The sequence below is a fragment of the Megascapheus bottae genome, chromosome X (genome assembly GCF_031878675.1).
Source record: "Megascapheus bottae isolate mThoBot1 chromosome X, mThoBot2.hap1, whole genome shotgun sequence".
Lineage (NCBI taxonomy): Eukaryota > Metazoa > Chordata > Mammalia > Rodentia > Geomyidae > Megascapheus > Megascapheus bottae.
The window spans coordinates 106,109,456-106,136,743 of NC_143547.1; the positions used below are offsets into that span (position 1 = coordinate 106,109,456).

The following is a 27,288-nucleotide window of genomic DNA, read 5'->3' on the forward strand; positions in this document are numbered from 1 at the left end:
TGAGTTCAAGCCCTAGGACTGGCAAATAAAAAGAATATGGAAACAAGAGGTTTATCTTGTGTGATTGTTGTTCTTAATGTACTATGTTATTTCTTTTCTCTTTTATTGATCTGAGCTTGTTACCTTGTATATTGTATATATATTTATTTGATTATTTGAAGTAGGAAAGGGAAGGGGGAAACAAGATGATTGGGAGGGAGTGGAGGAAAGGAAATGGGGAAAAAACATGAGAAGGGGTATCAATGTGTGAGAAATAATGCACCTACTATCTGGTGAATATAACTGTAACCCCTCTATACAAAAAAAAATTAAAATTAAAATTTTTTGCAATAAAAAAATTAAAAATTGAACAAAAGCAACTCTGATAAAAACTGTACTCACAGCTGTGTACCAGTAACTATAAATTCTAGCTATTCAGGAGGCTGGGATTTGAGGATTGCAGTTTGAAGCCAGCCCCAGAAGGAAAGTAACACTCTTTTCTCTAAGTAACCACCAACACACAACAATGGAGCTGTGGTTCAAGAGGCAAAAAGTAGGCAGTTGTGGCATTGTAACTAAATAGTATTCTCAGCATTTTAAAGAAACATCTACTCTTCATTCATCTTGCCTAAAATACACATTGAGGAACAAGTCAATAGATATCTAAACTGGCAAAATAAGTATGGAGAAGGAACTTCTTGAAATGATGTGTCCAAATATCACCTTCCAAATATATATATGTATATGTATATGTATATGTATATGTATATGTATATGTATATGTATGTATGTGTATATATATATATATATATATATATATATATATATATATATATATCTTGCCCCCTCCCCGCCTCCTCTCTCTGTCGAGAGGCTTGAACTATGGGCCTGGGTGAGATCCCTGAGCTCTTCAGCTTAAGGCTAGCGCTCTACCACTTGAGCCACAGCACCACCTCTGGTTTTCTGGTGGCTAATTGAAGTTAAGTCTCAGGGACTTTTATACTCAGGATGGCTTTGAACCTCCATCCTCTGATCTCAGTTACCTAAGCTCTAGGATTACATATGTGAGCCATCCCACTTGGTTCTACCATGTGATTTTTAAAAGATGAGAACATACATTAAATAAATAGCCTTAAAAAGGAGACTGTTGGGGCCAAGAATTTGGACTAGTGGTAGGGTGCTTGCCTAGCATGCACAAAGACCCAGGTTCAATTTCTCAGTACCACATACATAGAAAAAAGCCTGAAGTGGTGCTGAGGCTCAAGTGGTAGAATTCTAGCCTTGAGAAAATCCAAGGACAGTGCTCAGGCTCTGAGCTTAAGCCCAGGACTGTCTAAATAAATAAATAAATAAATAAATAAATAAATAAAGGAGACTGTTGCTTCTTTCAGCATTATGTAATTTACTTTTGATCATACATGTAAGAATTTTAAATTAACAGAAACAACATATTCTACATAAAAGTAAAATTTCTCACTGAAAATGAGTGCAATGGAAGGGAAATTCACATTTTTCTAATTATTAATATTTAAATCCTTGAAAGACTTATGCTTTATTACAGAATTAATATACTGTAAGAAATATTGATAGTAATAATACACTATCAAAATACACTATCACATAGCTGTACTTTGTATGCTTAATAACTAATGCATTTTTCAGATTCCTGATGAACTACTTCCAATATCAATATTAAGGAATTCTTTAAATTTATCATATAACACCAACACTAAAGCACCCCCTGTACCACGAAGGATGTTGGAGAAGGCACCACGGAAAAATGCACCAATTCCCTCATGCTGGTATATTTTCATAAAGCAGTCTAAGATTCCTTTATATTGCTGTTCAGACTCACCACTCTGTATAAAGAAAGAAAAAAACTTCTGTATTATCCTGATATCTTTTAAGACTGCTTTCTATCAGCACTAAGGATAGATAAAAGTAACACTATGCTGAGTTAGTAGACATATCTTACCTAGTGATTAGAAACATTCATAGCTTTTGCTGGGTGCTAATAGCTCACTCCTGTAATCTTGCTACTCAGGAGGCTGAGATCTGAGGATCGAGGTTCAAAGCCAGCCCAGACACGAAGGTCTGTAAGATTCTTATCTCCAAGTAATCACTAGAAAACCAAAAGTGGTACTGTGGCTCAAGTGGTAGAGTACTAGCCTTGAGCTGAAGAGCTCAGCGACAGTGACCAGGCCCAGAGTTCAAGCCCCACGACTGACAAAAAAAAATAGGGCCAGGGGTTTTGACTAGTGGTAGAGTGGTTGCCTAGCATGCACAAAGACCTGGGTTAGATTCCTTAGTACCACATGCATAGAAAAGCCAGAAGTGGTGCTGTGGCTCAAATAGTATAGCACTAGCCTTGAGAAAGCCCAAGGACAGTGCTCAGGCCCTGAGTTCAAGCCCCAGGACTGGCAAAATGTTACCAAAATGTATCCTATAGTAAGTATTCAGATATGTTTGCTTTTATCAAAATAAACTATAAGTAATAATTTTGTCAATGGCTTGATAATGGACTTATTCTACTCAATTTAATATTCCAGTTTAAGATAGACATAATTTACACAATCTCTACCATCCACCTCTACCCTCCAAGCAATGTATGCTTCTGAAACAGAAAACATTTCTATTCTGATGCCAGATAAGTAGCTCAGCTGGCTGATACCATTTTAGGATGCAAAAGAATATAACACTTATATAAAAATTTAATTGTACATTATTTATTTATTTTTATTTATCTTTCAGTGAAGAGATCTCTGAAATTTCAGTAAACTACAAATGTACATTAGTACTAGACTATTCAACTAAGTTTGCAAGTTAAATATAAAATACCTGCATTATCATACGTCTTCTAACTGTGTCAAAGGGATAAGACAGTATTCCAGAACATGTAATCACAATTTGAGCAATGATAAAGGGGACAAGAAATAGGGTTTCCTTTGGTTTTGGTAACAAACCCTAGAAAAGAAAAAATGTATCAAGTAACTAAGTTTCTCCAATATCTGAACTTCTTAAGTCAAAAGAACTTTTATAAATGTATGAGGTATAATTATATGTAAAATACAATACATTGAGTTGGATTTAATAGCAGCAGATGCAAAAAGAATGACTAAATTTCAAGGTATATTTATAAAAATGAGCATAGTTGATCTTACAAGGGATTTGTTACTAATGGCACCTAAAACTGGGAATGTAACAGCCAGTAACCAAAGCAAATCTCCCATGACTCAGTTTTATGGAGTAGAAAAAAAAATTTAAAGAATGAGTGCTATTTTCATCAACGGATGGTATTTGATGATTAGCTTTAAATCTCTAATCTAATGAAAAACATTTGTACATTTTACAACTACTATCAGAGATAACAGAGAAAAGCAGAGGAAGAGTATACATAAAATTTTCTGTGATTAGGTACATGTACTAGAGACATTCTTCTATCAATTTATTTCTCTAAAAGCTAAAACTAATCTCTCTAGACAACAATAAAAATGGCACTCAACGACATTATACTAAGTAATGCTAATATTAATTTCATTATTTCCCTTTGGAAGGATTTTGCTGCAGTGCTTTAGACAAAGGGTTATTGCTTGTTGCTTGTTTTTGTTGGTCTTGGGGCATGAACTATGGGCCTGGGTGTTGTCCCTGAGCTCCTCACCTCAAGGCTAGCATTCTACCACTTGAGCCACAGTGCCACTTCCAGTTTTCTGGTGATTAACTCGAGGTAAGAGTCTCACAGACTTTTGTGCCCAAGCTGGCTATGAACTGTGATCCTCAGATCTCAGTGTCCTGAGTTAGCTAGGATTACAAGTGTGTGCCACTGGCACCTGGCTTGCTTGTTATTTTTTAAGTAAATTACTTAACCATTCCCAGGCTACCTGTCCTCCAAATAGAACTTTTAAGCTATTCCAGAACTTAAACAGTATAAGATTTCTAAAACTAGTAGTTCAAAACAGTAGCCATTAACATGATCTTTCTTTTCCTTAAAGGAAGTGTTATTAAAATCTGAAATAAATAGGCAAAAAACAAGACAATCTAGAGAACAAAACACAGAATCTAACGCTATCCAGTAGATAACCAAGTTACAGTAGCATTTAATTAATTAACTAAACCTTCCACATTTCCCATGACTATAATAGTAAATTGATAATTTCCATGTAAAAAAGTAATAAACTGGGCTGGGAGTTTGGCCTAGTGGTAGAGTGCTTGCCTAGCATGCATGAAGACCCGGGGTTCAATTCCTTGGTACCACATATATAGAAAAAGCCAGAAATGGTGCTGTGGCTAAAGAGGTAAAGGTCTAGCTTTGAGAAAGTCCAAGGACAGTATTTAGGCCCTAAGTTCAAGCCCCAGGACTGGCACAAAAAAAGTAATAAACATCTATGTCATAATGTTAAAGTAAAATATGAAATGTTAGATGTCTTTATGGAAAGATTTTAAGTAGTATATAGGCTTAATTAGTTATAATTTCCACTAGCAACATGATGTACAAACAGTGAAAATATCACAGAGGCCTGATACTTTGATATATATTTTATATATAAAGATCCACACTATATTTAAAATTCAATCAGGTATGGCAATTAGGCATGAGTAAATAGAATACCCTCTCTTTTATTTTATCATTGAAAAATTTATATGAAAGGATCATAAAGGCCAAGCGCCAGTTGCTCATGCCTAGAATCCTAGATACTCAGGAGGCTGATATCTGAGGACTGAGGTTTAAAGCCAGCCCTGCCAAAAAGTCCATGAGATTCTTCTCTTCAATAAACTACTCAGAAAAAGCCAGAAATGACACGGTGGCTCAAGTATTAAAGCGCTAGCCTTGAGCACAAAGAGGTTGAGGGAGAGATCCCTCTCCTTTACTTCAAGCCCCAGTACCAGCAAAAAAAAAAGATAAAAAGGATCATATATGCTGAATATATTACAATTAGAACAATAAAAAGAAATAAATCACTCATCTAATATATAGAAGTTAGAGTCCTCAATTTACCTTAACTGTGTCATAAGCTCCAAAGTAAGAGGCTCGATACACAATAATGCCCTGAACTGAAACACCAAATCCTTGGTATAAGCCAATAATTCCATCTGATTTTACTACTTCAATAATACAGTCACCTAGGCCTTTGAACTGTCTCTCTTCAGGACCTAAAAATAAAAGCATTTGAAACTATTAGTAATACTATATATTAAATATACATTTTAATCAAAGTGAACCAAATACTGAAACTGCCAACTTAAAATTTAACATGAAGATACAAACAAGAATCTCCGATTTTTTAAAAGTATAATCCAGATTTCTTGTAGAAGTTTACAAAAATGAACTGAAGTTATTAGTTTATCATAAAAATCTAATTCAAGCAATCTGAAATGAGACATTCCGCTAAAGTTGGCAGAAGTTACTAGGAAAAAAAAACCTGGGAAAAAGAAAAGGGAATCACCTGTACAAACCAATTAAGTGTAACCATATTAGAGACAAGATTAAGATACAGGATGAGATCTCAGAGAAAAAAAAAGAAACCAAGTTATATGCAGTCTTTGTGTCTAGCCTTTCATTGTAATGATCTAATTCCTGTCTTTTATAAGGAAACATTTTTTGAAAAGTCACATAGTTTGACCCTGTAACTCTAAACTTGTTGGGAATAAAACTTTTAGACTATATCCAGCAACAATAATGATACAGCATACTTCCATAATACATAACAGAAAGAATACTTATAAAAATCTCATACCTTTTCCAAAATCAACACCTAACCGGGTTCGAGCAAAATCCAGTGAATATACTACATATAAGGATGTTGCCCCAGCAGCTCCACCAGAAGCCAGATTTGCCAAAAACCACCTCCAGAACTGAAACATAATAAATAGACTTTAGTTACAGAATTAGTTAAAAATATCTATAAACTCCTTATTTCACAAAATAAAACTAGATTTACAAGGCATTTGTTTTATGTGTGTATGCCAATCCTGGTGCTTGAACTCAAGGCTTGGGAGTTATCCTTAAGCATTTTTACTTAAGGTTAGCACTTTATTACTTGAGCCACAGATCCACTTCTGGCTTTTTAGTGTTTAATTGGAGGTAAGAATCTCATGGACTTTCCTGCCCAAGCTTGCTTTGAACTTTGATCTTCAGATTTCAGCCTTCTGAGAAGCTAGGATTACAGGCAAGAGACACCATAGTGTGGCTACAAGCTGCTTTTATAAAACAAAAGTCTGAAATTCTGCATACCATATTACCTAAAATATTTTCCTACATATCCTCAGACCTGTGTAATCTTTTTTGTAATGTTGGGAATGGTATACAAGGCCTCACACATGTTAGGTAATGCCTGTAACACTGGAAGATAGTTTGCTTAGTTTTTTTTATTAAATCATCATCTCTCAACAGTTGTACAATCCAACATGCCACTTTACGCATTCAATGCCTTTTGATCAGTGTCACCATTATATTACTCTTCTTTCTACCTAGCCCAACTCTATCTCCTCAGGTAAGATGCAGTTTAGATGCTGATACACTAGAATTAAAAGATTGTAATCAGAGGCTGTCCAGGTAAAAGTGTGAGACCATAAATGAAAAACAAACTAGGGCCAGGGGCATGACTCAAGTGGTAGACCTTGCTTGTCTAGCTACTGTGTTCAATCCCCAATACTGAAAAAAATAATGTATATATAATCTTTACATTATTAGAATATTCTCAATTTGTGTTTTCCTTTTCCAATGACATTTGCACCTGCATGCTTTTATGATGCTAGAGTCCTTTAATTTCATTTAATCCCCTTTTTCATTTAATTGGAAGTAAGAATTGTATGGAATTTCCCCCTGCCCTGTCAGGCTAGGTTTAAAATAGCAAATCTCAGATCTCAGCCTCTTCAGTAGCTAAGATTACAGGCATGAGCCACCAGTGCCTGGTGTGTGTGTGTGTGTGTGTGTGTGTGTGTGTGTGTGTGTGTGTGTGTGTGTGTGTGTGTGTGTGTGTGTGTGTGATAGAACAGATAACAGTAGATTAATGATAGTTTTACTGAGAATTCTATTCATATAAGTTTAAAAAAAACACTTTGCATTTCTGGGGTTTAAACTCAGGGCCTCATGTTTGTGAGGCAAACTTAGGTCTTATCCCAATCCCATTCATAGGTTTATAAGGGCTCTTATACATGACTTTCTTCTTTCTGGATGCTTTCAAGAGTGTTTGGGTTTGACTTAATGTAATTATAATGTGGCTCTGAGTATTATTTTGTAAATTGATCTTGCTTGGGGTCTTTAAAGCTTTCTAAATGTGGATGTCCATGTTACTCCTAAGATTTGACAAATTTTAAGATCATTTTCTTCAATAAAAAGGCTCTCTTGGGGCCGGGAGTTTGGCCTAGTGGTAGAGTGCTTGCCTAGCATGCACAAAGACCTGGGTTCAACTCCTCGGTACCATATACATAGAAAAAAGCTGGAAGTGGTGCTGAGGCTCAAGTGGAAGAGCTCTAGCCTTGATAAAGTCCAAGGACAGAGCTCAGGCCCTGAGCTCAAGCTCAGGACTGGCAAAAAGAAAAAAAAAGGCCCTCTTCAAGGTTCTGGAGTTTGGCCTGGTGGTAGAGTACTTGCCTAGCATGCACAAAGATCTGGGTTCAATTCCTTGGTACCACATACATAGAAAAAGCTGCAAGTGGTGCTGTGGCTTAAGTGGTAGAGCTCTAGCTTTGAGAAAGCCCAAGGATAGTTTTCAGGCCCTGAGTTACAGCCCCGTGACTGGCAAAAAAAAACAAGGCTCTCTTCCTGTTTATCCTCTTTCTACTACAACAATTCATATATGATATATGTGTATGTCTGATGGTATCTTAGAAGCTCTCATGCTTTACAAAAATTTTTAATTGACCAGTCTCAAATGGCTTGTTCATTAATTTTTTCAAAATATTATGCTTAGCACCTCAAATATAAACTCATATAAACCTCACAATAAAAGTATGTAGTAGAGGCCCAAAGCATGGCCTAGTGGTAATGTGCTTACCTAGCATGCACAAAGCCCTGTGTATGTACCACATACACAGAAAAAACCGGACGTGGTGTGTGTCTTAGTGGTAAAGTGCCAGCTTCAAGTAGAGAGAGCTCAGGAACATTGCCTAGGCCCTGAGTTCAAGCCCCAGGACTGGCTAGAAAAAGTTTGCAGTTGATATCATTATATCTAATTTTCAGATGAGGAAACTAGCGAAATTAGAGAAGTGATTCTGAAAAACAAACAGAACTAAACAAACAGTGCCAGAACCCTAATCCAAATCGAATTCTAACTCCAGAGAATTTTCTTTGTTGCCTTTGGGGCCTGCAACATAAAAGGCAGTGAAAAGCATTTGATAAATATTTTAAATGAAATAAATGTATGAAAAAAGAAATGAGTACAAAAGGAAATTAAAGCAAGCCAGACGCCAGTGGTTCATGCCTGTAATCCTAGCTACTCAAGAGGATGAGAGCTGAGGATTGCAGTTCAAAGCCAACCCTGGCACAAAAGTGTATGAGACTCTCATCTCCAATTAACCACCAGAAAATCACAAGTGGTGCTGTGGTGCAAGTGGTACAGTGCTAGACTTGAGCTCAGGGATGGGGGCCTGGCCCAGAGTTCATGTACCAATGACTGACCAAAAAATAAATTAAATAAATTTAAGAAAATAAAATTAAAGGAAACAAATGTTGCACAGTTTTAATTTATTTTTATGTGTGAATTCTTTATTTTTTATATTAATGTATAGAGGGGTTACAGTTATATTTGCCAGATAGTAGGAGCATTACTTCTTATACATTGATACCCCTATGTGTGAGTTCTAATACTGGGGCTTGAACAAAAGGCCTTACACTCTTGGTTGGCTTTTTTTGCTTGAGACTGGTGCTCTACAATTTGAGCCACACCTTTAGATTTAGCTTTTTTTTGCCAGTCCTGGAGCTTGAACTCAAGGCCTGAACACTATACTTGGAATTTTTCAAGGCTAGAGTTCTATCACTTGAGCCACAACAGCACGTCCAGCTTTTTCTATGTATGTGGTACCAAGGAATCAAACCTGGGTCCATGCTAAGCAGCACTCTACCACTAGGCCAAACTCCCAGTCCTAGATCTAGTTAGTAAGAATCTCAGTATTTTCTGCCTTTGCTGACCACAATCCACAGATCTCAGTCTTCCAAGTAGCTAGGATTAGAGCATGAGCCACCAGCACTCAACTCAGTAGTTGCTTTTCAAGTACCTGCTCCAATAGCATAGTTGAGGTAGGAATGAGGAGCAAGAAGACAGAAAGGATTAATAGAGGGAGGGAAAGGAGATTTTGTCAGGGAGAGAGAAATACCTTGGAAATAATGTAGGTAATTATAGTGTATTGGACATATACAAACAGAAAATCAGGACAAATAATATGTAATTTATGCAGCTTGCAAAATAAAAAGTGTTTTCAATTAAAAAAAAACAGAATCTTCCACCTTAAATGTATCATTTTCCTACTGATGATTTGGTCTTCCCACACATTTTAATAGCAGCTAAACACATACTGATTCACAAAGAAGAAATAATTTCATTTTTTAGGAAATAAATTACCTTAGTGATAGGAAATATGTATTTCTTGATTAGGTTTCATGCTTAAGAAAAATCAATAATTATAAGCTGAAAATTACACTTACCAACAAAAAGATTTCTCTATTTTTAAAGATATAAGAAATTTAAGGAAAATTTTTTTTGGTGGGTCATGGGCATAAACTTACCCTCGGAGCTGTTTGAGCTCTTCAGCTCAAGGCCATCACCCAACCCCTGGGCTTGAGTATTATCCCTGAGATCTTCAGTTCAAGACTCCTGCCCTACACTTGAGCCAAGCCCCACTTCCTATTTTCTTGAGGTTAACTGGTCCTTTTGTGCCAGGGCTGACTTTGAACCTTGATCCTCAGATTTCAGCCTCCTGAGAGCTAGGATTATAGGATTACAGGCATGAGCCACCTATCCGGGCTTCAATGAAACTTTTAAAGCTAACAGAATTCCATCCATCTATCTATCTATCTATCTATCTATCTATCTATCTATCTATCTATCTATCTATCTATCTATCTATCATATGTTTATATCTTTTTGGTAGTAGGTTTTAAACTCAGGGAGAAACTGGGCACTCTGAGCTTTTTCTCTCAAGTCTAACACTCACTACTTTTTTTTTTGCCATTCCTGAGACTTGAACTCAGAGCCTGGGCACTGTTTCTGAGTTTCTTTTGCTCAAGGCTAGCACTCTAGCACCTCAGCTACCACACTACTTCCAGTTTTTTTCTGTTTATGTGGTGCCGAGAAATCCAACCCAGGGCTCATGCATGCTAGGCAAGCACCCTATCACTAAGTCACATTCTCAGCCCCCCTTATTTTATTATTTCCATCATTAAAACACTTCTCCACAAATAAAATAACACAAGACAAATGCAATGATTTTTGTTTTCTTGGGGGGAGATATGGAGGAGGGTCTATGGGGCTTGAATTCTGGGACTGGGCACTGTCCCTGAGCTCTCCAGCTCAAGGCTATGGCCCTACCCCTGGAGCCACAGCCCCACTTCCCCTTCTCTAGAGATTAATTGGAGATCAGAGTCTTGCAACCTTTAGTGCTTGGGCTGGCTTTGAACCAAGATCCTCAGATCTCCAGCCTCCAGAGTAGGTAGGATTACAGGTATGAGCCACTGCGCCCAGCTAAATGCAACACTTTCTTACAAATTATTAGAGAAAGTGAAATATAGATACCTGTTTTTCTTTAACTCCCGACATGAAAAGTTGTTTGTATTTGTCCTTGAAAGCAATATTTAGAGCTTGTTTTGGAAAATACCTGAAAACATTTGCCAAATTGCCACGCCAGTAACTGAAGAAACCTACACAGGTAAACATGTAAGTATATAAACCTGTAATACATTATTATTAAAGAGTATCTGGTTTCAAAATTTTGACTTTGAATTTTAGAAGCATATTCTTCCCATAAAAAAAATTTTCTAACCATATAGCCTCTTTCAATTTTGTTAATTTCAAATAAAGGGCTTTGGATAACTAAAAATCTATGGAAAGCATTATCAGTTGAACAGCATTCTTTTTTTTTTTGCTAGTCCTGGGGCTTGAACTCAGGGCCCAAGTACTGTCCTTGGGCTTTATCCTCAAGGCTAGCGCTCTGCCACTTGAGCCACAGCACCATTTCTAACTTTTTCTATGTATGTGGTACTGAGGAATCAAACCTGGGTCTTCATGCATGCTAGGCAAGCACTCTACCACTAAGGCCAAACTTACAGCCCGAACAGCATTTTTTAGTAATAGAAAAGCAGAGCTCACTAGGCATTTCTCAAAGGCTAGCAATCTTTACTTCATCTTCATCTGGGTACCAGTGGCTCATGCCTGAACTCCTCCTACCCAGGAGGCTGAGATCTGAAATTACTACATTAACATGAAAGAAACCTTTTTTTAAAATTTCCTTTCTGAAGACTAGCACTTTATCACTTAAGCCACAGCACCACTTCCAGCTTTTCCAGTATATGTGGTACTGAGGAATCAAACCCAGGGTTTTGTGCATGCTAAGTCAAGTATTCTGCCACAGGCCATACTTCTGTCCCCCAAAGAAACCTTGGATATCAATGGTTTTCTCATCTCACTTTCCTATGACTGACCAACTCTCATAATTCATGATGAACAACGATGTAACTATGAAATTCATACTTATAATTATAATCTAGAGCTTCCCTAGACTACGTAAGTTAGATATTCAGGAATCCTGGTTGTTTTTATTAGATGGAAAATCATCAAATAGTTTGTGATAGTCTAAATAGGATACTTCTAGTAAAAACTTGGAAAAAAAACCAATCCATGTCAGTCCTTTAGAAATAAAGGTTCAACAGAAAGTAATCAATTTGTAAAGCTTTGTATGCCCAGATAGTTCAGAAGTAAATCTGAGTTACTTGCTAGGCTTAGATAATAATAAACAAGCTTTTCCAGTGGGAGATAATACTGTGTAAGTGTAACCTGTACAGGATGCGTAGAATTCCTGATCCTTACACTTTGTATCACTGCAGTTTAGGATTTTTTTTTGCCAGTCCTGGGGCTTGAACTCAGAGCCTGAGCACTATCCTTGGACTTTCTCAAGGCTAGAGTTCTGCCACCTGAGCCACAGAACCACTTCCAGCTTTTTTCTATGTATGTGGTACTGAGGAATGGAACTTGGGTCCTTGTGCATGCTAGGCAAGCACTCTACTACTAGGCCCCACTCCCGGCTGTAGTTTAGTATTATATACCTCTGTACTAAGTAAGTCCCTACAAGTTTCCAAAATGCTTCTAGGTGACAACATGTTGTGAATTACTGATTCCATAGCATAATCCATATTACATTGATTTTTAAAAATACTTATATATAATAGAAAACATCTTAAAATTTTGCTTATAACCATTGCATCTTGTACAAGAATGAAAGCAGCAATCAGAATAATATATAAAATTAATTCAAACGGGGTATCAGTTGCTCATACCAGTCATCTTATCTAATCAGGAAGTTTAGATCTGAGGATTTTTATTCAAAACCAATTTAGTCAGGACAGTCTTTGAAACTCTTATCTCCAATTAACTACCAAAACATTGGAAGTGAAACTGTGGCTCAAGTGGCAGACTGCTAATTCTAAGCAAAAAAGTTCAGAGACAATAACAACAAAACACAACTAAAGTTACAAGAATCATATCTGAATACTCTTTGGCTTAACTGTTCAATAAAAAAAAAAACACAAAAGGGCGAGGAGTGTTGCCCTGAGTTTAACCCCAGGACATGTATCTATCTTAATTATACTTGAGTAAACACAATGTGCTCTGAAATTGTAAAGACAGTAAGTTTAAGTGAAAGTATTAGAGAGCGGATGCCAGTGACTCATGCCTGTAATCCTAGCTAGTCAGGTGGCTGTGATCTGAAGCTCAATGTTCAAAGCCAAGCTAGGCAGGAAAGTCTATGAAACTGGTATCTCCAGTTAGCTCCCCAAAAAGCCAGAGATGAAGCAGTAGAATGCTAGCATGGAAAAAAATAATCTCAGGACCCATGCCTTGGTTCAAGCCCCAGGGCTGGCACCAAGAAAAAAAAATCAAGCCAAAAAAACTCTCAGTATCAGAAGGTTCCTTACTTCATTGTATTATACTTTTCCAATTCTTTTCCTGAAAGGTCCTTTTTCAAGTTTCCCAAATGAAGTGGATTTGGAAAAGAAGACTTCTTTTTAGTGATCATAGTTTTAAAAGAATTTCAGTTTATATCTATTTTGTGATGCTTTTTTTTTTGCTTTTTTTTTTTTTTTTGCCAGTCCTGGGGTTTGCACGCAGAGCCTGAACACTGTCCTTGGGCTTTTCCCTCAAGGCTAGCACTCTGCCACTTGAGCCACAGCATCATTTCTGGCTTTTTCTATGTATATGGTACTGAGGAATTGAACCCGGGCCTTTGTGCATGCTAGGCAAGCACTCTACCACTAGGCCAAACTCCCTGCCTGTGATGCTTCTTTTAAACATTTTTTAAGGTGGGTCATGGGGCTTGAACTCAGCGTGGGCACTGTTCATGAGCTCTTTAGCTCAAGGCTACTGCCCTACCCCTGGGCCTAGGCATTGTCCCAGAGCAATTCAGCTCATGGCTACCACCCTACCTTTGAGCCAAGCCCCACTTCCCTGTTTTCTAAAGGTTAATTAGAGATAAGTCTCAGGTTATTTTGTGCCCGGGCTGGCTTTGAACCTTGATCCTTAGGTCTCAGCCTCCTGAGTAGCTGGGATTACAGGCAGCTCCTTTAAACATTCTGTATGCTAGTTTTACCTCTTTATTTATTTATTTTTGCCAGTCCTGGGCCTTGAACTCAGGGCCTGAGCACTGTCCTTGGGCTTTCTCAAGACTACCACTTGAGCCACAGCACCACTTTCAGCTTTTTTTCTATGTATATGGCACTGAGGAATCAAACCTGGGTCTTCGTGCATACTAGACAAGCACACTATACCAGTAAGCCAGACTCCAGGCCCTAGCTTTACCTCTTGACTTACCCTTTGCTAACAAGAATCAAAAGGCCCTATTTTGGATGACAGGAGGGTAGTCCCTGAGAGCTTCCTATTAGAGTTATTAGTCATTAGGAAATTTGAATGTATGCTTATGCTTATTTTTTCCTCCAATAGTCTAAAATGCCTCAAAATCATGATCTATGTCTTACTCATTGTTATTTTTGTATAGCACAGCCTTTCAACCTTAGTAGGGATACAATCAACATTGCTGAATTGCTGAACTTACAGGTAAATTCAGTTTCTCTATTAGTTTTATTGTATTTTTTGCTAGTTTTGAGGCTTGGATTCAGGGCCTGGGCTCTGTCCCTGAGCCTGTCTGTGCTCAAAGCTTGCGCTCTACCACTTCAGCCACAGGACACTACTTCTGGCTTTTTTCTGAGTATTTTATTCGCGATACAAGTCTCATGACTTTCCTGCACTGGCTGGCTTTGAACCCCAATCCTCAGATCTTAACCTCCTGAGTTGCTAGGATTATAGGCATGAGCCACCAGTGCCCAGTTCAAGTTTTGTTTTTCTTACAACTACAAAATCTTTTTTTTTCCTGGTTGTGGGACTTGAACTCTGGACCTGGGGTCCATGAGGTCTTCAGCTCAAGGTTACTGCCCTACCCCTTGAGCCACAGTCCCATTTCTGAGTTTTCTGATGGCCAATTGGAGATAAGAGTTTCTCAGTCTTTTGTGCCTGGGCTGGCTTTGAACTTCAATCCTCAGCTCTCAGCCTCCCAAGTAGCTAGGATTACAGGCATAAGTCACCACGCCTGGCTAAAAGTACAAAATCTTCTTAGACTATATTTATACATTAAATGGCAAGGAACTGGCTCTATCTTACTAATATATATTACTTCCCTTTTTTTCTCCCTCTAAATCTGTTTTTTCAAATGATAACTAAAACCACCACCATGTCAAATGACGAACAATTTTAAAAGTTCTTTTGATATTAGTTTCTCAAATGTACATACTTGAATAAACACACCTAACCTTAAGCAAGGCTCCACTTTCTTCTGAACCACCAGAGCCCTGAGATTCTCTTTGCTTCCAAACCACATCGTATGTAGTATGCAGATTAGTACTAACACCTTCTTCACCTTCACAACCATTGTCAGATCCTCTACTGCTTCGGGAAGGACTGGGCATCCGTGTCTTTAAGGAAGAGTCACTAAAAAGTGTTCTTCTGCATGTTGGAGAAGTTGATGCTTTAGAAGTACTTTGCAGCCTACCGAGAATAGGAGAAGTAGTCAAACTATCTGTTTTTTCATGTGGTCCAGTAAGGAACCAGTCAGCACAAGACAAACAGGGGCTTGAAGAAAATGTAAGCTGTTCATTTATGTAAGAATCTACTCCTTCCAGCTGATGAAGAGTTGTTTTGAGTTGATCTACATATATGCAATCTGGGCCAGGATTTCCAATAGCTTTGGATGAGCAGCCTCCAGCTTCTAATAGTACACATAACATATAATGTTTCTGTAAAAGAAAATCAGTATAGGTTTAGTTGCCACAATGTGTGTGTGTGTGTGTGTGTGTGTGTGTGTGTGTGTGTGTGTGTATTAAATTTGTAAATAATGAGCTAGGGCCAGTGGCCCAAGCCTGTAATCCAAGCATCAGATGTGAGGATTGTAACAGAAAGCCAGCCTGGGTAAGAAAGTCCAAGAGACTTTTATCTCCAATTAGCCACTGAAAAGCTGCAAGTAGAGTTGTGGCTTAAGTGGTAGAGCAGTAGCCTTGATCAAAAAAATTCAGGCCCCAAGTTCAAGCCCCAAGACTGGCATGAGAAAAATTATAAATGCTATAGACATACAGTAGCATAATTGTATGATTATTATGAATGTCTCTTTTTCAAAGTTACTGCTGCTACTGTTGCTTCTGTTTCTTTGTAACTTGCTCTTTTTCTCTCAAGGCTGGTATTCAATTGAGATAAGAGGCTTTGAACCATGATCCTCAGATCTCAGCCTGCTGAATAGCTATGATTACAGACCTGAACCACTGGCATTCAGCTTCATCTGATCTTATAGACTATCAACTACTTCTCTTACACATGAAATTTCCTAAGACAGCTTTCAAAGAGTCACAAGTCCTGTTATTTACAATTACATAATAATTCTATTTCTGACTTCACAGTCTTGTAGTTTGTCTTTTCTGAGAAAAGGTCTTTTTTATGTTTGTTTATTTGCTTGCCAGTCCTGGGCTTGACCTCAGTGCCTGAGCACTGTCCTTGGGCTTTCTCAAGGCTAGAGCTCTACCACTTGAGCCTCAGCACCACTTCTGGCTTTTTTTTTAAATGTATGTGGTACCGAGGAATCAAACCTGGGTCTTAATGCATGCTAGGCAAGCACTCTACCACTAGGCCAAACTCCTGGCCCTGAAAAGGTCTTCTTAACTAGGAGCCCAGAATAGACTCAAATTCTTCAGAATCTGCTAAAATCATATCCCCAAGTTCATTAATATTTCTTCATGAGTTTGAAATGAATGTAAAAGATAAAAATAACATCTGACATACTCGTATTTTTTGTTTTAGATAGTAAATAGATCTTAAAAAACAAACACACACACACAAAACTTTTAAGGCTGTGAGTTTGGCCTAGTGGTAGAGTGCTTGTTTGATTCCTTGCTACCACATACACAGAAAAAGCCAGAAATGGTGCTGTGGCTCAAGTGGTAGAGCACTAGCCTTGAGAAAGCCCAAGGATAGTACTCAGTGCTCAGTGCCCTGAGCTCAAGCCCCAGGACCAGCAAAAACAAAAACAAAAAGCTTTAAGAAAGAAGATTAGATAAACTTACCAGTCCAACGATTAGCAAAAAATATCTCCCTTCAGGTTCATGGAAGACTTCAGAATTTGAGACTGTGGAATGCTGGAAGTGATGTCGAGGAAATACTTCTTTCCATATTATCAACTGACCTATTCTTTGTTTTGCTGCTAAAGGCAGCAAGTAATAGTGGCGACAGTACATAGCAATATCAATAAGATCATCCTTAGGCAAATGACTGCATATCAGATAACCCTGTGCCATGGAAAGACCAAGCATCAACAAATGATACAAAGCAACAATTCTTTTTTTTTTTTTAATGTCGGTTGTGTGGGCTTGAACTCTGGGCCTGGGCACTGTTCCTGAGCTCTTCAGCTCAAGGCTACTGCCCTACCCCTTGAGCAGTACTGCCACTTCCAGTTTTTTTCTAGTAGCTAATTAGAGACAAGAGTCTCACAGACCTTAGTGCCTGGGCTGGCTTTGAACCCTGAGCCTCAGATCTCAGCCTCCTGAGTAGCTAGGATCATAGGTGTGAGCCACCATGCCTGGCTTATTTTGAAGTTTTATAAACACACAGTTTTCTCAAAATAATCTAGTTTCACATATAAAAAACTATGATGTACAAAAGTGAATTCTTTTTCTGAGGGCAAATTAGATATCAAATAATAACTTAGGGTACCCAACAGGTAGAATTTAAGCACAAATAAGATCACTTCTGTGTAGTAGTACCCTGAATGTTTACTGAATTCTGAAAAGGAAAATGAGAAGTTGAGGTTAAGGTGGGAAGATACTTTTTATCCTTCTGTATTGTTTGATTCTATTTGTGTATTAACATGCATGCATGCCAGTACAAAGGCCTCTTGTTTACAGTTGGCATTTTGCTCAAGTTTTACCTGTACCACTTGAGCTGCAACTCTAGTTCTATCTAATTGGAGATAAAAGTCTCGTGATCTTTTCTACACAGGCTGATTTTGAACCGTGATTCTCAGATTTCAGCCTCCTGAGTAGCTGGGATTGCAGTTGTGAGCAACCAGTGCTTGGCATGTTTAATTCTTTTTAATGGCATATTTTATGTTTAAAAATACTTCTTAAATGAAATTTACTCGATGTCTAAGTTGGTGTACATTGAAATACATCTAATTCATGTTACAAGATTTACTTAAAAAACTCATGGTAGGATAGGATAAAAAAAATAATAAAGAAATAAAAACACTGAAAAAGGAAATTAAGATAGTATTGCTCTCATCTCTTACTTAGTGTGTTGGAATATTATTTCTCATTTACACAATTACAGCCTCAAAATATAATAAAACCATATTTATTTTGTTTATAAATGTATAGGTATGAATCTTATTTTAAGACCTTAAGCTTACCATGACTATATCCACAGAAAAATAGTACATGTATTTTTCTGTGCATGAAAAAATTTAACTTTTGGTCTGTGTATACAGTAACTGGATATTTAAACATACTTCAAGCTTCAACTTACCTTATAAAATAGAGAAGATCCCAAAATTGATATAGTCGTCTCATTTCATAGTAATCTTCAGACTAGAGGAAGAAATTCACAGTGGATTTATTATGGTGCATGTGTATGTGCAAACTACAATAATTAAAATGGAAATTATAACTGAAATAGAACTGTATATTTATTTGAGAACAAACCTATTTTTGATTTTTTAGTTTAAAGAAACACTTTTATAAACACTTTTATAAACACTTTTAACTTACCGTTGATTAGAGACATCTATAAAGGATTTGCTATTCTATTTTTAAAATAAATGTAATAAGACAAACATCTCCTATTATGCCAGGTAGTAGTGGTTCACATGTATAATCCTAGGTATGCAAGAGGCTGAGATCGAAAGATCACAGTTCAAAGCTAACCCGGACAGAAAAGTCCATGAGATTCTTATTTCCAGTTAACCAGCAAAATGCTAGAAGTAAAACTGTGGATCAAGTGGTAGAATGCTAGTTTTTTGTCTTTGGGTTTTTTTGATCAATCATGGGGCTTGAACCCTAGGCCTGGGCAATCATCCCTGAGCTCATCACCTCAAGGCTACCACCTTATTCCTTGAGCCACAGCATCACTTCCTGTTTCCTCTAGTGGTTAATTGGAGATAAGTGTCTCATGGACTTTGGTGCCCAGGCTGGCTTTGATTACAGCCGTGAGCCACTAGTACCTGACTAGAATACTAGTTTTGAGTGAATAGGCTAAGGGACAGCACCCAGGCCCAGAGTTCATACCTCCAGGCTATCAAAAAAAAAACAACACAAAAAAAACAGAATGATCAATTTGGTGTCATTCCAAGGATACAAAGATGGTTCAACAGACACAATAGGTGTAACACAGAACACAAAATAGAGAACAAAAATTATATGATCATCTGAGTAGATGCAGAAAAAGTCTGACAAAACTAAATATTTTATCAAAACAAAAACCTTGAAGAGGGCCGGGAGTTTGGCCTAGTGGTTAAAGTGCTTGCCTAGCATGCATAAAGACCCGGGTTCGATTCCTTGGTACCACATACATAGAAAAAAGCCAGAAGTGGTGCTGAGGCTCAAGTGGTAGAGTGCTAGCCTTGAGAAAGTCCAAGGACAGTGCTCAGGCCCTGAACTCAAGCCCAGGACTGGCAAAAAAAAAAAAAACCTTGAAGAAACTAGGAATAGAAGACTAGTTTCCTTCTTGAGTATATTTTCAGTTTTTAATATAGAAGTCTTCTATACCCTTAGTTAATTCGTAAGTAATTTAAGAGTACTATAAATGGAATAAATTTATTGATTTCTTTACCTTCTTGACAATATGTACCTTAAAATAATATATGTAACATATATGTAATAATATATAATATTGATGTCAAATGTATAGCCAACATTGTACTATATGAGGAAAAACTAAAACCATTTCCTCTAAAATCAGAAAAGAGAAAAGAGTGTCCACTATTTAAAATCTAATACCGTGGTACAATTCCTAGCCAGGCAAATACAAAGGAAGAGAAAAAAGAAAAGACAGATAATAGAGAAAAAAGTTAAATTCTCCCTTTCAGAGATGAGATTATATTATCTTTGAAGGACTCCACCGACAAATACTTATATTTGATCAATGCTTTTATTAAAGTAGTAGGATATAAAAATCAATGTACAAAAAAACTAGTAGCTCTTCTATACACTAATAAGGAACAGGCCCTGAGTTTAAACCCCAGCACTAGCAAAAAACAAAATAAAACAAAACAAAACAAAAAAACCTTGGGAATTAACTAAGGATATAAAAGACTTCTATAATGAAAACTAAAAGTATACTAAGAAGGGAAGTAAAGACACAGAAGATGGAAAGTTTTCCCATATTCATGGATTGATAAAATTGTGAAAATGGTTACCCAAAGCAATCTACAGATGCAATGCAATTCCCATCAAAAATCCCAATGTCATTCTTCATAGAACCAGAAAAAAACACTGACAGTCACACAGAATCCTAAAAATCTCCAAATAACCAAAGCAATCTTGAGCAAAATGAACAATGTTGGAGGTATTATAATATCTAACTTCAAATTACACCACACTGCCATAGGAACAAAACTAGCATAATATTAGCACAAAAAATGAATGGGCAGGCCAGTAGTAAAGAAAATCAAGAAATATGCCGAAAAAAAGCTACAGTGAGCTGAGCTTTGTCAAAAGACCCTAGAATCAAGTACTAGGGGCTAGCTTCTGTAATCTTAGCTACTCAGGAGGCTGAGATCTGAGGATCATGGTTCGAAGTAGCCTGAGCAGAAAAGTCTCCTATAGATTATTTTATTTTCGTGGGTCATGGGGCTTGATCTTGGCCTGGGTGCTTGTCTCTGAGCTCGGCAGCTCAAGGTTACTGCCCTACCCCTGGGCCTGGGCGTTATCCCTGAACTCTTCAGCTCCAGGCTAACACCCTACCCTTGAGCCAAACCCCACTTCCCATTTCTTAGAGGTTAACTGGAGATAAGAGTCTCAAGTCCTTTTGTGCCCAGATTGGCTTTGAACCTAGATCCTTAGATCTCAGCCTCCTGACTAGTTAGGATTACAGGTGTGAGCCACCATGCCGTTCCCCTATAGACTCTTATCTCCAATAAAGAAGGAAGTGGTATGGGTGGCTCAAGTGGTAGAGTGCTAGCCTGGGGCAAAAGAAGCCCAAGGACTGTGCCCAGGCCTGAGTTTAGAAAGAAAGAAGAAAAAAAAAGGAAAAGAAAAGAAAATCCAGATGCAGTGGCTCACACTGGGCACTAAAGACTGGAGACTCTTATCTCCCCAGTTAACCACTGGAAAACCAGAAGTGGTGATGTGGCTACAGGGGTTGTGTGGTGGCCTTGAACTGAAGAGCTCAGGGACAGTGCCCAGGCCCAGAGTCCAAGCCCTACCACTGACCAAAAAAGAAAAAAAAAAGAAAGAAATGTACTCATTACCTGACTTAACAGTAACCATTCTGTATTTCACCTTTACAATAAAATTTAAATTAAAAATAAATGTACAAACTAAATAAATTGTTCTCAAGAGGAACAAGTGAGTAATAGCAGAAATGTTCAGCATCCTTAGTCACAAATGAAATACAAATCCAAGTGGCACTGAAATTCCACCTCATAATTTTCATAATGGTTATCATTTAGAAAACAAGCAACAACAGATGCCAATGAGGGTGTGGAAAAAAGGGATCTTTAATATACTGTTTAAAGGAATATAAATGAGTCCAGCTAGTACAAAAACTGGTATGAAGGTTTCTTAAGAAACTAAAAACAGAAGTATATGTTAGAGTAGTATATGATCCTGCTAAAGCAATGTAAACCAATATGTAAGGAAGACTCTTGTGTATCCATGCCTATAGCAGTACTACATACAATAACCAAGATATGGAACCAGCCTAGGTTTCTGAAAATGATGACTTGGTAAAATGTGGTATAGGGCAGAGAGCATGGCTTAGTGGCTTAGTAGTAGAGCGCTTGCCTAGCATGCATGAAGCCCTGGGTTTGAATCCCTGGTTTCACATACATAGAAAAAGGTGTTAGTGGTCCTGTCGCTCAAGTGGTAAAGCGTCAGTCTTGAGAAAGTCCAAGGACAGTGCTCAGGCCCTGAGTTCAAGCCCCAGGACTGGCAAAAAAAAAAAGAAAGAGAGAGAGAGAGAGAAAAGAAAATGTGGTATAATATATGTAAGAAATGTATTAAGAAATGAATACAGGAGAATATTACATTAAATGATATAAGCTAAGCTTAGAAAGACAAATATCACATTTTCATTAGTGTACAGCAATCTTTTTTCTTTTTCGCAAGTTCTGGGTCTTGAACTCAAGACCTGGGCACTGTCCTTGAGCTTTCTTCTTTTCTTTTTTTTTTTTGTTTACCAGTCCAGGGCCTTGAACTCAGGGCCTGAGCACTGTCCTTGGGCTTTTTCCTCAAGGCTAGCATTCTACCACTTGAGCCACAGTACCACTTTGATTTCTTGTATATATGTGGTACTGAGGAATCAAACTCAGGTCTTCCTGAGCTAAGCAAGCACTAACAATAGACCACACTCCTGGCCCCAGCAGCATGTAATCTTACCAAAAAAGTATGATTGTGAAAGGGGAACTGTAGGGAGAAAACTCATGGGAAGAAGCACAGAGAAAGTAGAGAATGAAGGGAGGGACGACTAGATACTATATAGTCACATTAGATGTATGCATGAAAGAATACAATGAACTTACCCAACAAGTTAAAGAAGAGATAGGTGAAGGAGAAGCAGTTAAGAAGAAAAAAAACTAACAGATATGGAAAATTTGACTCAGGTACATTGTATACAAGTTGTAAATATTATGACAAAACCTCCCAGGTACAATTAAAAAAACCCCACAATACTGAAAATTTCTTAAAAACCTTCCTCCTCTTACCAGTTCTGAAAAATCTGCAGCCTCCAGGTCACTTAATGCTGTGTCTAATTCCATCTATAGGGAAAAAAAATCACATGAACATTTGGACTCATTTTTCAGAAATGGTTATATAAGAAATGCACTGAGGGGCCGGGAGTTTGGCCTAGTGGTAGAGTGCTTGCCTAGCATGCATAAAGACCTGGGTTCAATTCCTTGGTATCACATACATAGGAAAAAACTGGAACTGGTGCTGAGGCTCAAATGGTAGAGCTCTAGCCTTAAGAAAGCCCAAGGACAGTGCTCATGCCCTGAGCTCAAGCCAGGACTGGCAAAAAAAAAATAAAGAAAGAAAGAAATGCACTGAGCTGGGCACCGGTGGGTCAGGTCTGTAATCCTGTAATCCTAACTTCTTGGGAGGCTGACATCTGAGGATCATGGTTCAAAGCTAGCCTGGGCACACAAGTCTGGGAGACTCCCTTTTTTTTCCCCTCGGTCTATTGTGGGGCTTGAACTCTGGGCCTGGGTGCTGTCCCTGAGCTCTTCAGCTCAAGGCTATTGCTCTACCACTTGAGCCACAACACCACTTCTGGTTTTCTTGCGGTTTAATTGGAGATAAAAGTCTCACAGACTTTCATGCCTGAGCTGGCTTTGAACCACAATCCTCAGATCTCAGCTTCCTGAGTAGCTAGGATTACAGGCATGAGCCACCGTGCTGGCCAGCAGACTCTTATCTCCAATTAACCACGAGACAACCAGAAGTGGCACTGTGGCTCAAATGGCAGAGTGCTAGCCTTGAGCTTAAAGAACTTAGGGACAGCACCCAGGCCCAGAATTCAAGCCACATAACTAAAAAATGAAAATAAACAAACAAACAAACAAAAAACCACATTTTTCTAAGTTTACTCCATTGGACCTTCTATCTCATTAACCAATTGCCTTTTTTTCCTTTCCTTTCTTTTTTTTCTTTTTTATTTTTTTTAAGATGTGCAAGTGGCTTTTATTTTCCTTCTTTTAAATACAAATTTAGCTTCAGGTCATATTAAAACACAACATACACCAACATTCCTACAGAATTAATCTTCCATCATGGCTACCAGTTTTAGTATCCTTTCTTTTTTAAAAAAAATTTTTGAACATGGTATTGGAAATATAAACATAACTACATAGACATAAAAACCTATGACTCTATAGACATAATGTTTTATTTCATAAATTAATATGTATCTATGATATACAAACCCTTAGCCTAATTTTGATTATGTTCTAAAAACTAAGTGCCAGTGATTGTATATAGAGATTCCCTTCTTGAACACTTGTTTGTTAAACATGTCATTTGAAATATGATATAAAAATCAGTGTTAATAAATTCTTTAATAAAAAAAAACATATTTTTGAGCTGGTCCTGGGAGTTGAACTTAAGGTCTGAGTTTTATCCCTAAGCTTTTTTGCTCAAGGCTTTACCTGAGCCACAATGCCACTTGTGGCCTTTTCTGAGTAGTTTACTAGAGATAAGTCTCCCCAACTTTACTATGCCAGCTGGCTTCAAATCATGATCTGCAGATCTCAGACTCATTAATAGCTAGGATTACAGTACCCAGCTCAATTGTCCTTTTAATTTTTACCCATACTCTCAACAATTACAAAAAGTCTAAGGAAAATAAAAGAAAACAATGATTCTGATTCATATCTATCACGTAAGATTACCTTGATTTCCTGTGGAAGTATGAGCCACCGAACTCCAGGGAGGTTGTCTAGAAGAACTGAACTAGAAACATCGTATTGTTGAGCACTGGAACAGACACTGGAATGTAATTTAGCACACTGAAGTGCTCTTTGAAAGAACAAGTAGAAAAAATGATCCAAGCAAGGAATGTTCTCAACTCAGCAGAAGGCGCTGAAACAGTAAAAGCTGTGAGTTAGAATAACCTATGGCAGCCATTTTTGTGGGCTCCTAAGGAGACTACCTCTTTCCAAATTTCCAGATCTGTTGGACCCTCTTGTCTCATACTCACTGTTACACTATGGCTGCGGAGAGAGTGTTTAGAAGTTCACCCTACCTGTTATTTCTCACCTTCTTTCTTTGTGTCTCTGTCTCTCTCTCTTTTTCTTTCTCTTTAATAGGTATTTCTCACCTTCTTTCTTTCTATCTGTGTCTCTGTCTCTCTCTCTTTTTCTTTCTCTTTAATAGGCATTTGAAACTTCTTTTTTTTTTTTTGCCAGTCCTGGGCTTGAGCTCAGGGCCTGAGCCGTATCCTTGGGATTTCTCAAGGCTAGAGCTCTACCACTTGAGCCTCAACACCACTTCCAGCTTTTTTCTATGTATGTGGTATGGAGGAATCGAATCTGGGTCTTCATGGATGCTGGGCAGGCACTCTACCACTAGGCCAACTCCCCGCCCGGCATTTGAAACTTCTACGCAACAGAATAATACAAAAACTTTGCAATAGTACACATTTGACTTTGAATCTTAACATTGTCCTTATTATAGATCATTATCATAGGATAGATAACCTAACCTTTCTCTGAATTTCTATAACTCTAAAAATGGGGTTAGGACAATTAAACATAAGAAAATTATCAAATATATAATAAATATCCTTTCTTACCATACAAATTACTTACAAGTAATTACAAGTAACTTCAAAATACAGAGCTAAATTGTTCTTTATCTCCACTGCAGTTATAATTATTAAAGATAGAGAAAGAAGGAGGGGAGAAAATAGCCAAACAACCAAAAATACTATAAAGTACAAAAGGCAATATAGAATCATATATTTAAAACTTGAAGCCAGGTACCTACCAATGGCTGAGATCTGAGGATGGCAGTGTAAAGCCACAGATAGTAAAGTACATAGACTCTTATTTCTAGTTAACCAGTAGAGCATTAGTCTTATGCAAATAAGCTGAGGGACAGCACCAGAGGTGAGGCTATGAATTCAAGACCCAGCATTGGCACAAAAATAGAAACAAACAACCCTTGAGATCAGTTCAAAGAAATACTTGCCCATCTAAAGAAGCAAACATAAATTTTAAGGTTTGGGCAACATCTTCTATCATATTTCTTAGCTTGGGAAGAGGAACTCTAGAAAGAGCAAAAATCTGCTAGTTTTATTTATAGCATAATCACAATGATATATGTACATATATGTATATATACATGGTCTATATGTCAATTATGACTCAAATTGTTTATTACATTAATAACTGATCACCTTCAACTGCAGATTTAGGTTTATAGCATGCACGAAGCCCTGGATTCAGAACCACCTACACAGAAAAAGCTGGAAGTGGTACTGTGGCAAAAGTGGTAGAGCTTTAGCTTTAAGTAAACTCAAGGACAACGCCCAGGCCCTGAATTCAAAACCCAGGACTGGAACAAGAGAAAAGAAAGAAGATGTATTTTAAAGTATTTGAAAAATGTTACAAGGAAGATCACAATAGTTGGTGATGTATCACTAAGGAAGTTACAAATACTCAATATTTTGTTAAAGACATTCAATTCTGAGCAAAATATCCTTCTGTTTGCCCTTAATTTAAGTAAGTTAATTTCAAATATGTAAAGTCCATGTTATATCACTGTTAAACTTTTGAATAGAAGACAAGTTCATATCTCCAGCTATCTCTATACCACAAGAGAAAAACGTATGGACAGCCCATAGCCTCTGTGTGTCCAAGTGACCCTTCAATGCACATTTATGCCCTGTTAATACTAGAAGAACACAGATAACCCATCATCCCATTATACTTGTACAACATATCATTACATCCCATAAAACTGTCATTAGTAGTTTGTCTTTTGACCAAATGCCCCAATTTTTATGAAACTGGATTTGTTACCATCATTTTCATTTTCTTTCTTTCTTTTCCTTTTAAATTTGCCAGCACTGGAGCTTGAATTCAAGGCCTGAGCACTGTCCTTGGACCTTTTCAAGGCTAGCATTCTGCCACTTGAGCCACAGCACCACTTCTGGCTTTATGTATGTGGTACTGAAGAATCTAACCCAGGTCTTTGTGCATGCTAGGCAAGCACTGTACCTCTAGGCCACGCTCCTGGTCCCAAGGTATTTCTTACATTAAAAAAAATCTCAACTTACTCTTCAGCAGGTAGGCCAATTAATAACAACTTGTCCAATTCTTTCAAGTAAGCTACATGAATTTTCTTCCCATGTAAAAGTAGGGATGAGCTAAGGAAAAATAAATTTAAGAAGTTAGAATATCTTGCTGGGCAGGGTGGCTCATGCCTGTAATCCTAGCTACTCAGGAGGCTGAGATCTGAGGATCAAGGTTCAAAGTCAGCCCAGGCACAAAAGGACCTGAGACTCTTATCTCTAATTAACCTCTAGGAAATGGAAAGTGAGACTGGCTCAAAGGTAGGGTGGTAGCCTTGAGCTAAAGAGCGCAGGGACAGCACCCAGGCTGAGTTCAAGCCCCAGAACCCACAAAAACAAAAAAAAGTTAGAAGTTAGAATATCTTTGAGCGTCATAAGGTTATAAAACTTGTAAGTTTTGGCATGATTTAAAAAGTATGATTTTAAAAGTTAATATTTAATATGCATAACTCTTGGTATATATCTAACTGCCAAACATAATAGGCAAGGAATTATAGGAAATCATAGGCAAGGAATTATACTTTCTAAATTTTTTAAAAAATGGAAACAACCACATTACTGTAGTCCA

At 37.6% G+C, this 27,288-nt stretch overlaps 1 protein-coding gene and 1 pseudogene across 2 annotated transcripts in view; both read right to left on the minus strand.

The window, feature by feature from the left end:
* Positions 1-1,637: 1,637 nt before the first annotated feature.
* LOC150041789 (ADP/ATP translocase 4-like) lies at positions 1,638-12,470 on the minus strand. The gene is made up of 6 exons (XM_090327198.1): positions 12,464-12,470; positions 10,707-10,831; positions 5,712-5,829; positions 4,973-5,127; positions 2,818-2,943; positions 1,638-1,838 (listed from the first exon to the last, which is right to left on the minus strand). Exons 1-6 carry the CDS (start codon positions 12,468-12,470, stop codon positions 1,638-1,640), a joined length of 732 nt encoding a protein of 243 aa, XP_090183324.1.
* A 294-nt stretch (positions 12,471-12,764) lies between these two features.
* The window catches only part of LOC150041790 (protein inturned-like), a 31,870-nt pseudogene continuing 17,346 nt past the window's right edge, over positions 12,765-27,288 (minus strand). Inside the window, exons 6-13 of the transcript XR_016533902.1 lie at positions 26,706-26,795; positions 25,616-25,693; positions 24,316-24,505; positions 22,633-22,686; positions 18,237-18,298; positions 16,781-17,002; positions 14,984-15,466; positions 12,765-12,794 (exon numbers count right to left, since the gene is read on the minus strand). The product of XR_016533902.1 is annotated as a protein inturned-like (transcript). The remainder of the gene's footprint in view (positions 12,795-14,983; positions 15,467-16,780; positions 17,003-18,236; positions 18,299-22,632; positions 22,687-24,315; positions 24,506-25,615; positions 25,694-26,705; positions 26,796-27,288) is intronic.